General features: G+C 34.9%; 1 protein-coding gene across 1 annotated transcript; it reads right to left on the bottom strand.

Moving 5' to 3' along the window:
- LOC131522564 (serine/threonine-protein kinase 31-like) lies at nt 1-14039 on the bottom strand. Its single transcript, XM_058748146.1, has 25 exons — nt 13588-14039; nt 13445-13484; nt 13309-13361; nt 12984-13079; nt 12844-12915; nt 12115-12273; nt 11687-12003; nt 9400-9565; nt 8220-8345; nt 7739-7851; nt 7492-7648; nt 7232-7357; nt 6478-6660; nt 6215-6331; nt 5890-6009; nt 4852-4983; nt 4491-4592; nt 3654-3734; nt 3294-3419; nt 2636-2755; nt 2450-2536; nt 2074-2223; nt 1787-1912; nt 838-909; nt 1-750 (listed from the first exon to the last, which is right to left on the bottom strand). The coding sequence occupies exons 1-25, from the start codon at nt 13591-13593 to the stop codon at nt 646-648; spliced, it is 2952 nt and encodes a 983-aa protein (XP_058604129.1). The 5' UTR covers nt 13594-14039; the 3' UTR covers nt 1-645.
- Between the last annotated feature and the right edge of the window lie 639 nt (nt 14040-14678).

The raw sequence follows: 14678 nt of genomic DNA on the forward strand, positions 1-14678 counted from the left end.
AAAAAAAAAAAAAAAAAAAAATACAGTGGCTAGTGGAGTACCAACAACACTGGAAAAACCAGGTGACCTATCCAAGGATCCAAGGTCAATAATCACAGAGATTGCATGTAAAGCGTGCCTGTGCCCGAAACACTAATCAAAATGTGTTATTTTCTCACTAATTTGTTGATGACACAGTAAGGTACTATACACTCATAATTTCTGTGAAGATTCACTAGCATGCCAAACTGTCCACCCTTTCAGCATTTTTCTGCACTCCATTTTTGAGTCACGTTTTGAAGAAGATGAAATAAAAGAACAAAGAAAATTACATGAAGACAATTTTTGAATGAGGCAATTTCAAAGCAAGGTCTTGTCACTGACTGAGACTACAGCTGACAGCCTTTCACATTACATGGATCTGGGCTGGAACGGGATAAAACATTACAAAATGGAAAAACCAAGCATCTTACAAAAAGAAATCACACTTTTTCGGTATTGACCAAGATTTCCACTTTTTCTGCCTTTATAAACTTATTTTTATTTATTCCAGGAACACGAAACAAGGCTTGAGGAACGAACAAACAAACACCTCTGGGTTTCTTTTTTCTTAGAAAAAAATTATAAAGAAAAGGCAAAGAACGCAAACATGAGCACAATTCACTTTTACACATCAAATGAGATGAAGTAATCTTCCTTTAGGGCCTCAGAAGCAGACAGTCTTGTAGAGGAAACCAGCAGCTTTGAGAGGAGCTTGTGCAATCTGGCATCCTGTCAAGAGATTGACATTAAGATGTTTGAATCATTTTGGAGTAATAATTTGAAAATAATATTTATCAGCTCTTATATTCTACATACCAGACCCAAACCAGAGAACTCTACATTTTGATGCTCTCTCTCTAGAGTTCTGCTGAAGTCTGGAACATGCAGCTGTGAACAAACAAATCTCCTTTACTGACAGATATTTTTAAAAAATATAATTACACATTTATATACAATGTATTTTCTACTATATTTAATATACAAGAAAATTTTATTCATATTCATTTTATTTTATTTCTAAAATAAATAAGTAAATAAGTAAGTACACTACAGGTCAAAAGTTTGAAATAGCTAAAAGAGTTTGTACGCTCACCAAGGCTGCATTTATTTGATTAAAAAAATAATTTTAATAACTGTGAAATACTATTACAACTTAAAAGAATCATTTTCTCTTTGAATATATTTTAAAAATGTAACTTATTCGTGTGATGGCAATGATTCGTGTGATTATTCGTGTGATGAATTTTTATTGCTCCACGCTTAATCAAAATTGACAGTAAAGACGACATATATAATGTTAAGATTTGTAATTCAAATATAGGCTGTTCTTTTTAATCTTTCTGTTCATCCATTTTTAAGACTCCTGAAATAAATGTATCACGGTTTCCACAAAAATATTAAGCCGCAGCAACAACTGTCTTTAATACTGATAATAATAAGAACCATTATTAATAATTAAGCAGCAAATCAGCATATTAGAATGATTTCTGAAAGATCATGTGACACTGAAGACTGAAATAATGATGCTGAAATTTTTTTGATCACAGGAATAAAGAACTTTTTAAATATATTCAAATAGAAAACAGTCTAAATTGTAACAATATTACTTTTTACTGTATTTTTGATAAAAAAATATTTAGGGGAATATCTATCTATAGACACACACACACACACACACACACACACATACATATATATATATATATATATATAATTTTTTTCAGACTTTTAAATGGTAGTGTAAGCAAGCAAGTAACAGTTCTACCCAGAGCATGATGCCTCCAAAGGCAAACATATCGCTGGCTGGGGAAGGCATCTGACCCTGCTTCAACTCTGGAGCCACCAGACTTATGGAACCAGCCACCATCCCACTGTCAAACACCCTCTGCTCCTATAAGAAACAAATAATCATAATAACTCATTTCTAAAATTTAATAATCAAGACCAGGTCTACTTACGTTTAGTTTTTTCCCCCCCAAAAAGTACATGAATCCATAACTTCCCGGGAATTTGCTGTTTTTGTTTGTTTGTTTTTTTGTTTATCACACTTACAGGTGTCTTTGTGAAATCATAATCTCCGACAATCCCTTTCTCTCGGCCGATGGCAAACACGTTGTTGGGATGCAGAGATGCATGAGTAAGAGATGCTGCATGAAGATTCTGGAGTCCCAGAGCTACACCCTTCATCACCTTCCTAATCTCCTATGTGGCAACAAAAAACACCTTTTTGCATTAAAAAAAAAAGTTTGCAAACTGTACAGGGAAGTAAAATTCTGGCTGTTATGCCTATTAATGCTTGATATTAAAATATATACATTTAATTTAAAATGAAAACAAAAAGTCTACAATAAAAATTAAAAACATGTTTTCCAAGAATTTTGTCAATCTGACAAACTTCACTACAGTGCAGACAAACATTTGCACTTACAGAAGAGGACAGTGGGGAGGATTTCTGAATGGCCTTGAGACTTCCATTAGAGTAGTGTGGTACCATGATGTATGCCAGTGGATCAGACTGGATAAAACAGAAGACATTTCACGTATGCACTGGTATAGAGCTGTAACATCACTGAAATAGGTAGTGAGAATCTAGTATAGTAAAGGATGAAAGAACTTTGCCGCAAAACAGTGCCAGGAGAGGAACAGTTGTGGCGGGATTCTGCTGCTGAGCTCTGTGATAGTGGGCAGATTGTTCAAGCATCTTCGCCTCTGACTCTTCATCCACAGCATAGCACTGCAAACAACCCTCAACTCTTTCAGAAACATTCAGCAATGTACAGCAACAAGATATACAATATCTAACAATATATCCTGGAAAAAATGCATCACGGTTTCCACAAAATATTAAGCAGCAAAAACTGTTCAAATAGATCACAGAGTACTAAATTAGCCAATGCAATACTTTCTGAATGATCATGTGACAATGAAACCTGGAGTAATGGCTGATGAAAATTCAGCTTTGACGTCACAGGAATAAATGAAATACATAGAAAACAGTTATTTTAAATGGTAATAAACAATATTAGTGTATTTTGTCAAATAAATGCAGCCTTTGTAACCTTAAGAAAAGCAGGTTTTATCAACCCAAACCTTTGAACGGTCATGTATATATTTTATATTCAATTTCTTACTTCCTTTTTCTTTGTTTTGGAAATTTGGAATATAAAATTAAATAACGAGTATGTGTGTCCTCACTTGGCTTGTAGTGCACATATATTCTCACTGTACCTTGACTAAAGCAAAGCAAATAAATATTCTGGGCTATAACCAACCTTCAGGACTACTTTCTGTCCCTGGAAGTCTGTGCTAAGAAGAGGTCTCCTCCCACTCAGCTCTTTCATCGGCTCTGCGTCAAACATGTCTCTGTCCAAGCTCTTCATTAACAGTCCTGCAGAGCTCTGAAAGCACATATATGCATCACTCTGTTTCAATGCTCACAGACCATAAACATACATACCTTGTGTTGTCAGTGAATATTCCCAAAAAGAGGTTTACAGTACAATTATGCCCATACTGTGCTATTCTAGTCATTTGGTATAATTCCTTTACATAAAACCATGCTAAATGAAACATTGTACATTTTGAAGAGAAAACTTAAGAGGCTTGTAGGTAGTGACAAAACAAGTACTCACCATATAGCCATTGATATCTGCATCAGGATAGATCAATGGCAACTCAGGAAAGCCTCTGTTCATGAGGTCACACAGCACTATCTGCACATCAACATATAATGGACATTTCAGGTATTTGACAGGGAACGCTTTGCCAGTGACCCTGAACCACAAAACCAGTCATAAGTCACACAGGTATATTTGTAGCAATAGCCAACAATACATTGTATGGGTCAAAATGATCAATTTGTCTTTTATGCCAAAAATAATTAGGATATTAAGTAAAGATAATTTTGTTCACATTCATATTTTGTAAATTTCCTACTGTAAACATATCAAAATTTAATTTCTGATTAGTAATATGCATGGCTAAGGACTTAATTTGGATAACTTTAAAGGCGATTTTATCAATATTTTGATTTTTTTTGCATTCGCAGATTCCAGATTTTCAAATAGTATCCTAACAAACCATACATCAATGCAAAGCTTATTTATTCAGCTTTCTGATGATGTATAAATCTCAGTTTTTAAAAAAATTACCCTTATGACTGGTTTTGTGGTCCAGGGTCACAAATGTTAAGTAATTTAACCTTCAACAAAACACAAAACTTATGCACATTCATTTTTTAATTATACATTTTATATAACACAATTCAGCATTGGCATTTCTATCCCATTGCAAACCACTGTTCTATGGTATAAACATAGAATATATATATAAATATATATATATATATATATATATATATATATATATATATAGTACATACCTCCTGTATAGATAAATAATAATGTATTGTACTGCCATTCTGTGTCTGTGCAAGAATATGAAAGATCTTTTTACACATCTAAACATACATATTGCTTCTTCTCATGGCTGATTTCTTGAAAGAGAGCATTTCTCGTCTCCGTTATCTCCTCCTTCTTCTTAAGAATCTCTGGCAGGTCCAGTTCTTCTGCCTGTGGGAAACTCAAACTGATAAACTGACCGTTTCCAGAGAACGCAACCAGCTATCCCAGTAACACAGCAGGCAAAGTTATTCAATAAACAGATATGCATAAATAGTACAGCATTCAAAAATTAATAACCAAATCAAATTCAAACCAATAAATCAATATTTTGACCCCGTCCATCTGAGCTCCCAGCACCATGTTCATTTTGTGAATTGCGGCCCCATCATGTGTTTTCTCAGAGGACATTAGGTAGGGCAGTTCTCACCTCCTCCAGGCAGCTGACTTCCACCAGTTTCCAGCGCAGCTGAGATCTCAGGCTCCTGATGCGCTTCTTCACTGCAAACAGCTCATCCGCTTTAGGAGGGCTGCTCTGCCACTGCTGGACTTCCTGCTTAAACTGCAGTTAAAAAAACAAAAACAATTAGGGCTGTTAAAGTACTAAATAAAATTGATAATGAAAATAATCATGCACTGTACACTACAGTTAAAAAGCTTGGGGAGAGTGAGATTTTTTTTATTTTTGAAAGAAATGCTTATTTCTATTCAGCGAGTATGTATAAATTGGTCAAAGGTGACAATAAACCCATTTTTAATGTTACAAAAAATTTCAAATAAATGCTGTTATTTTCAACTTATTTTCAACTAGGTTACTTGAGCACCAAAATCAGCATATTAGAAATATTTCTGAAGGATCATGTGGCACAAGAATAAATTATAGGCCTAGTTTAAAATCTATTAAAACAGCAAACAGTTATTTTAAATTGAGATAATTAGTGCTGTCAAACGATTAATCGTGATTAATAAAAGTTTGTTTACATAATAGTTGTGTGTGTACCGTGTATGTTTATGTATATTTAAATACACGCATGTATATATTTAAGAAAAATGTTGTATTTGTATATTAAATAAATAAATAAATAAATATATACACACACACACGTAAATATTTTCAAAATATATACTGTATGAGTGCATCTATATATACATAATAAATATACACAGTACACCCACATCTATTATGTAAACAAGAACTTAAAACTTAATCGTTTGACAGCACTAGTGATAACATTTACAATGTACCTTATTTACTGTATTTATCATCAAATAAATGTGGCCTTGGTGAGGACAAGAGACTTTTCAATGAAAAACATGAAAAAAAATAAATAAATTTAAAAAAAAACTCTAACTGACACAACCAATACTTTTGAATGGTAGTGTATATTTTTATGAATCTCCAAAAAGTGAAGATCAGCTCTCCATAGAATCAATTTTTCAAAATTAATCCAAAGAGCAAATCTTTTACCTTCGTGTTGAGTTCGTACTTTTGCCTGATTGCCTCTAACAAACTTTGTTCTCTCTGGATGTCCTTCATGGCTTTATGAAATGCATTAAACACTATTTTCCTCTCTTGATCGTCTTGTTCCTGTAATTGGGGGAAAAAAGTGAGAACATTTTTCCCATTCAATAACTGTGTGCTTTGTTTTACCCAAACATCTGAAATGGCACATACAGTAAAGTCCCTCTGGAGAAGACCTGGGAGTTTGTGCCCTTGCTCAGAAGAGAGAGAACGCACACTGAAATGCAGACATAGTGTAAAAAAATATGTAGATCAGGACAGAAACACTTACAGAGAATTCAGTATTGAGTTCTTCACACAAGGCATTGTCAGCATTCATCAGGATCTCATCCACACCTTCAGCAACATCTTCTCCAGTCAATGACGTTTTCTCCATCAAACATGAAAACTGAAACAAAGGCTTCATCTTGCAGAGCAGTAAATAAAATCTCTTGATACTATAAACCATGTCTGTCCATTTAAATGAAAAGCCAAATAATTACCTACCAATAAAAGGAGACATGAATTTGATGAACTTTACATTAGCAAACGTACCTTGCTAAGCTTGGCTGCCCAGCAGCTAAGAGCAAGGAGAGCTTCATCTGTAGTTTTTCGCAAATTTTGGATTTTCTGTTGTTTGTGCCCCTTCCACTCACAGAACTTCTCAAAAGAGCACTCTTCCGTCTGCTCCGCCAGCATAAGAGAGCTAAATATCGCAGTCAGTGAGGATGCAACTTCCTATATATGCAGACGACACAGTTCGAAACGCAGTAATGAAAAGCTGGAAGCTGAATCTTCACATACTATGTATTTGTTTTTTTTAATTTATGGGCTTTTCACACCTTTATTAGTTAGAAAATAAAAGAGAGTCCAGAACTGAGCACAGCCTCTGACAAGCTGATTCAAGAAGTATATCTGATACTTTACAGAGGCCTAATCTGACTAAATGCAGTACAAAGTGTTGTTAACTAAAAAAAGTTTTTTTTTTTTTTTGTAAATTGAAATAAAACTAAAATAATATATAAAAATATTAAAGTGGAAAATTTAAACTCATCTTAAACTGAAAAAACGTTTAAATACTAAAATTACCAAAACTATAGATAGATATATATATATATATATATATATATATATATATATATATATATATATATATATATATATATATATATATATATATATATATAAATAAATAACAAAATTACTAAAACAAACTAAAATTAAAACAAGGCTGAAAATACAACAATACTGTAAAAGTATATAAATAATACTAAAATAATTCTCATTTGTGTCTTCCTTTACTACATACCTTCAGCTTGTCCAAGCGTTCACCGATTGGCAGCTTGTCCACCTCCTGCAGGAAGAAGTCTACAGCAGATAAGAGAGCACCACGGCCCTCATTCCTGCTGTTCACCAGTAATTCTACTTCTGCCACCTGACAGAACACACACACCAGCGATCTTATAACCAAGGCCACAGTCAACAGAAGACAGCAGGGAATGTATGGAATGTCTGTATGTAAACTTATGCCATTCATTCATTGATCAGAAGAATGTAAATTTTACTCACGGTTTGACAGCCTCTTAGATTCTCCAAGGTTTGATCATAAGCATTCCACGCAAGCTCCAGCCTCTCTGAGCTAAACGGTTTTGAGATCCTGTGGTTCATGACGATGGTGATGGACTCTAAAAGGTGATCTTCATCAGTGGAGCACGGATTACTCTCCCTGAGGTTCAAATCAACAATTTTAAGTCAGAAACATCAAGTCAGAAGTAGAAGGAAGTACACATTTTAGGAACAAGATAAAAGAATTTGCCTCAGTTTCCTCAAAGAATCCACTTTCTTAGCCAGCTGAGATATTCTGTTTGCAGCTGTTGTAGGATGATTATGTTCAGTCTCCTTTGTCTTCTCATAACTCTCCTTCAGTGTCTGCAAAGAACAAATGTTTATCCACATATTGCATTGCGGAACAAAGCTATTATCTGTGAATGTGTGAAACTCCTCTATAGGTTAATAACTATAAGAACAACAAAGTGCAGTAAACTGTAGAACTACTTGCGCTACAAACCAGTGTTTGTAGTTACAATAATGCATTAATAGTACCAGTTTGCAATATCAAGCAGCATAACGAGCTGGTTTGTACAGCAAAAAAATAAATGGAAACGGATGACACCGGAAGCCTCGGACATTCAAGACTGGTGAGCATTTTTCTAAGCTAATAAAATAAGGTGGATGCAATTAATCTGCGTCATGGCCTGAACAATCAACACCCCAATGTGTGAAACAGTTCAGGGCACCTGGAGCTCTAATTTGGCTTCCTCAAACTGCTGCCCCAGGAGAGATGCATGCTGCTGGATGGCACTTCCTTCCTCTTTTAGCATCTTGATCTCCATGTCCTTATCATTTATCACCTCTCTCATCCTCTGGGTACACAAAACAGCACAGCGGTCACAGATTATATCAGGCATGTTCTCACATGTTACAAGGGTTTTCATATGTAGGAGGTACATGTTATAATCAGGAGTGATTTCTTACATGCAGCATCACGAGAATTAAGTATCAATGTATGCACGCTACCATTTTTTATGCTTTTATGATTACAAAGACTGCATTTATTTAATAAAAAATAAAATAATATTGTGAATTTTCACAAATTTTAAGCCAGGATTCAGTGTCACACGATCCTTCAGAAATCATTATAATATGCTGATTTGGTGCACAGAAAATAAACATTTCTTCTTTTTTATCAATGTTGAAAACATTTCTTCAGGAATTTCTGTTGAATGAAACATTTAAACGGAAATCTTCTGTAACATGATAAATGTCTTTATTCCAACTTTTGATCAATTTATTGGGTTCTTGTTGAGTAAAAGTATTAATTTCTTTAAAAAAAACAAAACAAACGTACTGACCCTCAAACTTTTGAACACTATTATGTATTTGTAAAAGTGTCCTTATTCCACTTTTTAGTACCATCTATATACTTTCTATACTTGTTTCCCTCTTGAAATATCTTTAACGCTGAGCAACGGTTTAAATCAGTGGTTTTACATTTGTCATCAATTGCCAACAAATAAACATAAAACTAAAGCAAACGCACTCACTGAAATAATGATTTTAATTAAAATATTAATTTGAATGAATTTTCAAATGTATTGAAATTTATATAATTGTTCAATTTGTTAACTTGTCTATCTATAGTGTTTGTTTTCTAAACTGTATGCACACCCTTTGACATTAATAACAAAAGATAGGGGTATATTATTTTCCTTTTGCAAATGATGACAGGATCTAAATCCCTCTGAATATTAGGCAGGAAATGTATCAATTGGGTGGTAACAGTGTTTTTCACAGGTCTGATGTCCACAACCCTATTAGAAGTGAACTACCAGTTAGAACCACTAATTTATAATGCATATGTGAATGTTGTGAGAAATGAAATTCAATAAAATATTTGAGAGAATGAGAAATTGCCACCTGTAGTTCGGACTCGGTTGCATTCGGCACTTGCTCAGTATCTTGAGAGCACAACTGCTGTCCATTTACATCAGTCTTTGAGGTCTTGATCTCAGTAAGAGGTTCCTGACCAGCATTCAGTTTCTCCACGGGCTGGACAGCAATGGTGGTTTTCTGCTCCCTAAAACTTGGAAAAACATGGATTCATAAATCAGAACATTCATCAAGAGAACTTCATGAAGATTATTTGGATATTTACAGTATCTCACAGAAGTGAGTACACCCCTCACATTTTTGTAAATATTATATATTTTCATGTGACAACACTGAAGAAATGACACTTTGCTACAATGTAAAGTAGTGAGTGTACAGCTTGTATAACAGTGCAAATTTGCAGTCCCCTCAAAATAACTCAACATACAGCATTAATGTCTAAACCACTGGCCACAAAAGTGAGTACACCCCTAAGTGAAAATGTCCAAATTGGGCCCAATTAGTTATTTTCTCTCCCCGGTGTCATGTGACTCGTTAGTGTTACAAGGTCTCAGGTGTGAATGGGGAGCAGGTGTGTTAAATTTGGTGTTATCGCTCTCACTCTCTCATACTGGTCACTGGAAGTTCAACATGGCACCTCATGGCAAAGAATTCTCTGAGGATCTGAAAAAAAGAATTGTTGCTCTACATAAAGATGGCGTAGGCTATAAGAAGATTGCCAAGACCCTGAAACTGAGCTGCAGCAGGGTGGCCAAGATCATACAGCAGTTTAACAGGACAGGTTCCACTCAGAACAGGCCTCGCCATGGTCGACCAAAGAAGTTGAGTCCATGTGCTCAGCGTCATATCCAGAGGTTGTGTTTGGGAAATAGACGAGTGCTGCCAGCATTGCTGTGGAGGTTAAAGGGGTGGGGGGTCAGCCTCTCAGTGCTCAGACCATACGCCACACACTGCATCAAATTGGTCTGCATGGCTGTCGTCCCAGAAGGAAGCCTCTTCTAAAGATGATGCAGAAGAAAGCCCGCAAACAAGTTTGCTGAAGACAAGCAGACTAAGGACATGGATTACTGGAACCATGTCCTGTGGTCTGATGAGACCAAGATAAACTTATTTGGTTCAGATGGTGTCAAGCGAGTGTGGCGGCGACCAGGTGAGGAGTACAAAGACAAGTGTCTTGCCTACAGTCAAGCATGGTGGTGGGAGTGTCATGGTCTGGGGCTGCATGAGTGCTGCCGGCACTGGGGAGCTACAGTTCAATAAATTCAAAACACTGTAACAAATATTAAAGTCAAGAAAAAAACAATTAAACAGTTTCTTTTAATTATGATATAATTTTTGATTCTTTTGAGACTTATATAGGTTTTTTTTCTTGACTAATATTTGTTACAGTGTTTTGAATTTATTGATTATGATTTTGATAAGTAATTCTCTCATTGTTGTTTTGATACCTGCTCGGGAGACATGTGACATGTCATGTGATGAACTGATTGTTTAAATGAACTCTGAGTGTGTTTGTAAATTGACACCCTGATGAAAGGCGAGTTAGCCGCAACGCGTCGGTGCACAAATGTGGTGTTTTTAAATTCTAAAGCCATGTGAATAAAGGGTTTTTAATTTTTTCACACTATTCGAGTGCCTTGGATTTGAGTTTTTTTGACAATACGAAAGAATCCTGCATCCAAAGAGCACCAATTAATGGACTTTTTACACCCCAACAGCACTTTTTTGCATAACTTTGAATATATGAATTAATGGCTGTGTGTTGAGTTATTTTGAGGGGACAGCGAATTTACACAGTTATACAAGCTGTACACTCACTACTTTACATTGTAGCAAAGTGTCGCTTCTTCAGTGTTGTCACATGAAAAGATATAATAAAATATTTACAAAAATGTGAGGGGTGTACTCACTTCATACTTGATATATACTGTATATCCCACTGCCATGATTAAAGTGAATATAATAGTTATCATTTAAGGGATATTCCACCCAAATGGAAATTCTGTCATAATTTACTCACCTTCATATTGTTTCAAACCTATTTTTTTTTTTTTTTTTTTGTAGAACACATACACACACCTAAGATATTTTGAAGAATGTTGGTAATTAAATGGTTTCGGGTCCCATTGACATACATTGTACAAAACAATTCCAACATTATCAACATCTTCCTTTGTGTTCCACAAAAAGCACACGTTTGGAACAACATGAGGGTAAGTAAATGACAATTTTCATATTTGAGTCGACTATACCTTTAAGCACTTTCACAAAGAGAGGTAAATCTATATTGTTGTCTGCGTGTCTCAAAACTTACTTAATTTGAGGTTTCTGATCTGAGAATATTGGTCGCAATTTGGGCATGCATCCCAGTGGAGAGCCAAGTGTGTCCAACTCCCCCGGGGCATTTCTGGTGGGCCACAGTCCTGTGCGCTCCTGCAGGTTTACCGAGGGAAGGGAGTTCTCCCTGTTTCCTGGAAGACTGACTTTGGCGAACTTGAATTTCAACAGTTCCTCACCAATGTCAAGATTCCCCTGGAAGGCTTCAACCAGGATGGTTCCATCAAAGCAAACCGACTTTTTATGGACACGCAACTTTTTTCCATGAATCATATTATGAAGAAAGGACTTCCCCTAGTGACACCACAGTTGTATTAGAGTCAAAGCAAAACATTTAATAGTAAACAAATATAAGATGCATTTAAAATCACATTCATAAGAGAACAGTCCAGTTTTGGCAGATACCTGTGAAAAAATTGGGGAATCCTGCTCGCTTGTCACATGAAAGCCCCAAAACTTGTACTTTTTTGCAAGTCCTGTTGTCTGCAGTTCTTCTGGGAGTTCAACTAAATCAGACCGACTGGCAATCTCTGTATTTCCATAGTCAATGTACAAAATGTAGAACTGAGAAAAAAAGACAAAGCAAAACCTGATATGCGATATTGGTGAGAACCACATCAGTGTTAAAACAATAAAAAACAGCTCTGCATTTTGCCAATTATTCATAAAGTTGTCATTTAGTAGTTCTCAAAGTTACTGTGTTCACTTTAATAAAATTTACACCTAAAGAAATGAAAACCACTTTTGATAAAAACGTTAAACCGATCATGCATCATGTTACGTATATTGTTTCAGGCAGGCTGCTATAATAAAATTACTTGATCAACTAATATTTCTGTTAACTATTTTGGAAACCAAAACCTAAATAGCAGATGCTTTAGGTCTCTGAATAAATTAATCAGGGGTGACTGCTGCTGAACAGGGTATTTTTTTCTGCATTTCACCAATTTCAGGATAAAGAGTCATATCATCTAACAAAACAAATCATTTTTACAATTGATTAGTAAAATCAAGTGGTGCACGTTGGTGTATTTTTTAGCAGCCTTGATACAGTAAGTATTTTACTCATTCAGTTTTCCCCAAAAAGTCTTTAAGAGTTTTAAAATTTTTTATGCAAAAAAAGTTTTTATGCACCTTGTCTTCTGTTTGCTGTTGCACAGTACACCTGTACCAGCACTTGTCCTCTGAATACCGTGCTCCATAGACCTAGAGAAAATGGAAAAGAGTCAGATCTAACCTTTTTGACCTTTCCTATTTGACCATATTTGACTTGCCTTGTGTGAACTTGGTCTTCCCATGAGTATAGGTGCGCTGGGGCATTTTTCTGTCAGCATAACATTAATCTTCTCATTTATTTTGTCTGTCACATTCTGATGAAACAAACACCAAAAAAATTAAAAAGCACACTACATATTCCTGAAGACAACTATACTATAAAACAAAAACCAGCAACTCTAAAGGAAATGTTGTAGCAGTTTACAGTTTTGACTCAAACTAACAATATAGCAATCAATTCAATCTGATATCAAAGGAAACATTTAAGTTACCCCACTTTGTCATGTCAAATAACCTTGGTAAACAGTCAATATTAAAGCTTACCTGAGCCCAAAACGTGATGGCATCCACAACATGAGTGACAACCACCAGTTCCACTGGATCAATAAAAACAACAAGCTAAGTTCATCGATCAAACAATAGCTCGTAGGGTAAAACCACGAGAAAAGTGGCAACTTACTTTTTTCCGGCTGAATCACGGACTGATCCATGAGATTTGCCTAAAGCCAACAACATGGCAGCCATTATATTAGAAGTTTTAGCTTTCCGCGGGGTTCTAATGATAGTAATATTAGTTTTATTTTGAATATGAAGTCGTCTTACCAACATGCAAATTAGCGACCTGCTACTGAAATGTCCCAAGCTAGTCCACAGATCGATCAAAATCGGTCAATTGCGGTAACTGTTATGTTCGGGTAAATTGCTTGTGTATAGCGAGAAATATACTGTTAATAATGAAAACTGTTCAGTTTGAAGACTGAGGAAAGTCACCAAAGTTTAATTAACTTAGTGTTAGCTAGTAATCAAGTTAGCTAGTGTTTTGTCGTTCTAAGTAAACGAAGCATAGCCTACACGGTTATTTTAATGCTAATATTGCCGCTGGGTAATATTTTAATTTGAACTACAACTGAACATTAATTTAGGTAAATGTAAAACAATAATTCCGAACCTTAATAAAAAATTAAATTAAATTAAATCTCGTCTTTGTATCAGTGACGTCCGATTGCGAACAACTCGGATCTTTTCAATGAATCACTCGAATCATACGATCCGAGCAACTCACAAATCAACAACTGAAAACTGAATGAGACAATTATTGATGCATGAAATCGAGACACATGAAATTAAACAGGCTTATTGGTATCCAGCTTCTTATTGATACAACTTTAAAGCGATAAACAGCATGGCTTCGAAAGAATGAATTCGCCAATTTTCATTTAAATAATATTGATATTAAATAATATGTGACCCTGGACCACAAAATCAGTCTTAAGTCACTGGGATATATAGCCAAAAATATGTATGGGTCAAAAAAAAAATTATGCCAAAAATCATTAAGATATTAAGTAAAGATCATGTTCCATAAAGATATTTTGTAAATTTCCTAGCATAAATATATCATCTTCATTTTTGATTAGTAATATGCATTGCTAAGAACTTAATTTGGACAACTTTAAAGGTCAATATATCTCAATATTTAGATTTTTTTTTTCACCCTCAGATTCCAGATTTTCAAACAGTTGTATATCGGTCAAATATTGTCCGATCCTAACAAACCATACATCAATGGAAAGCTTATTTATTCAGCTTTCAGATTATGTATAAATATCAATTTAAAAAAATTGACACTTAAGACTGGTTTTGTGGTCCAGGGTCACATATTAAAATAATAATATTATGATGTTCCTGTAAAT

The sequence above is a fragment of the Onychostoma macrolepis genome, chromosome 16, assembly GCF_012432095.1.
Source record: "Onychostoma macrolepis isolate SWU-2019 chromosome 16, ASM1243209v1, whole genome shotgun sequence".
NCBI classification, from domain to species: domain Eukaryota; kingdom Metazoa; phylum Chordata; class Actinopteri; order Cypriniformes; family Cyprinidae; genus Onychostoma; species Onychostoma macrolepis.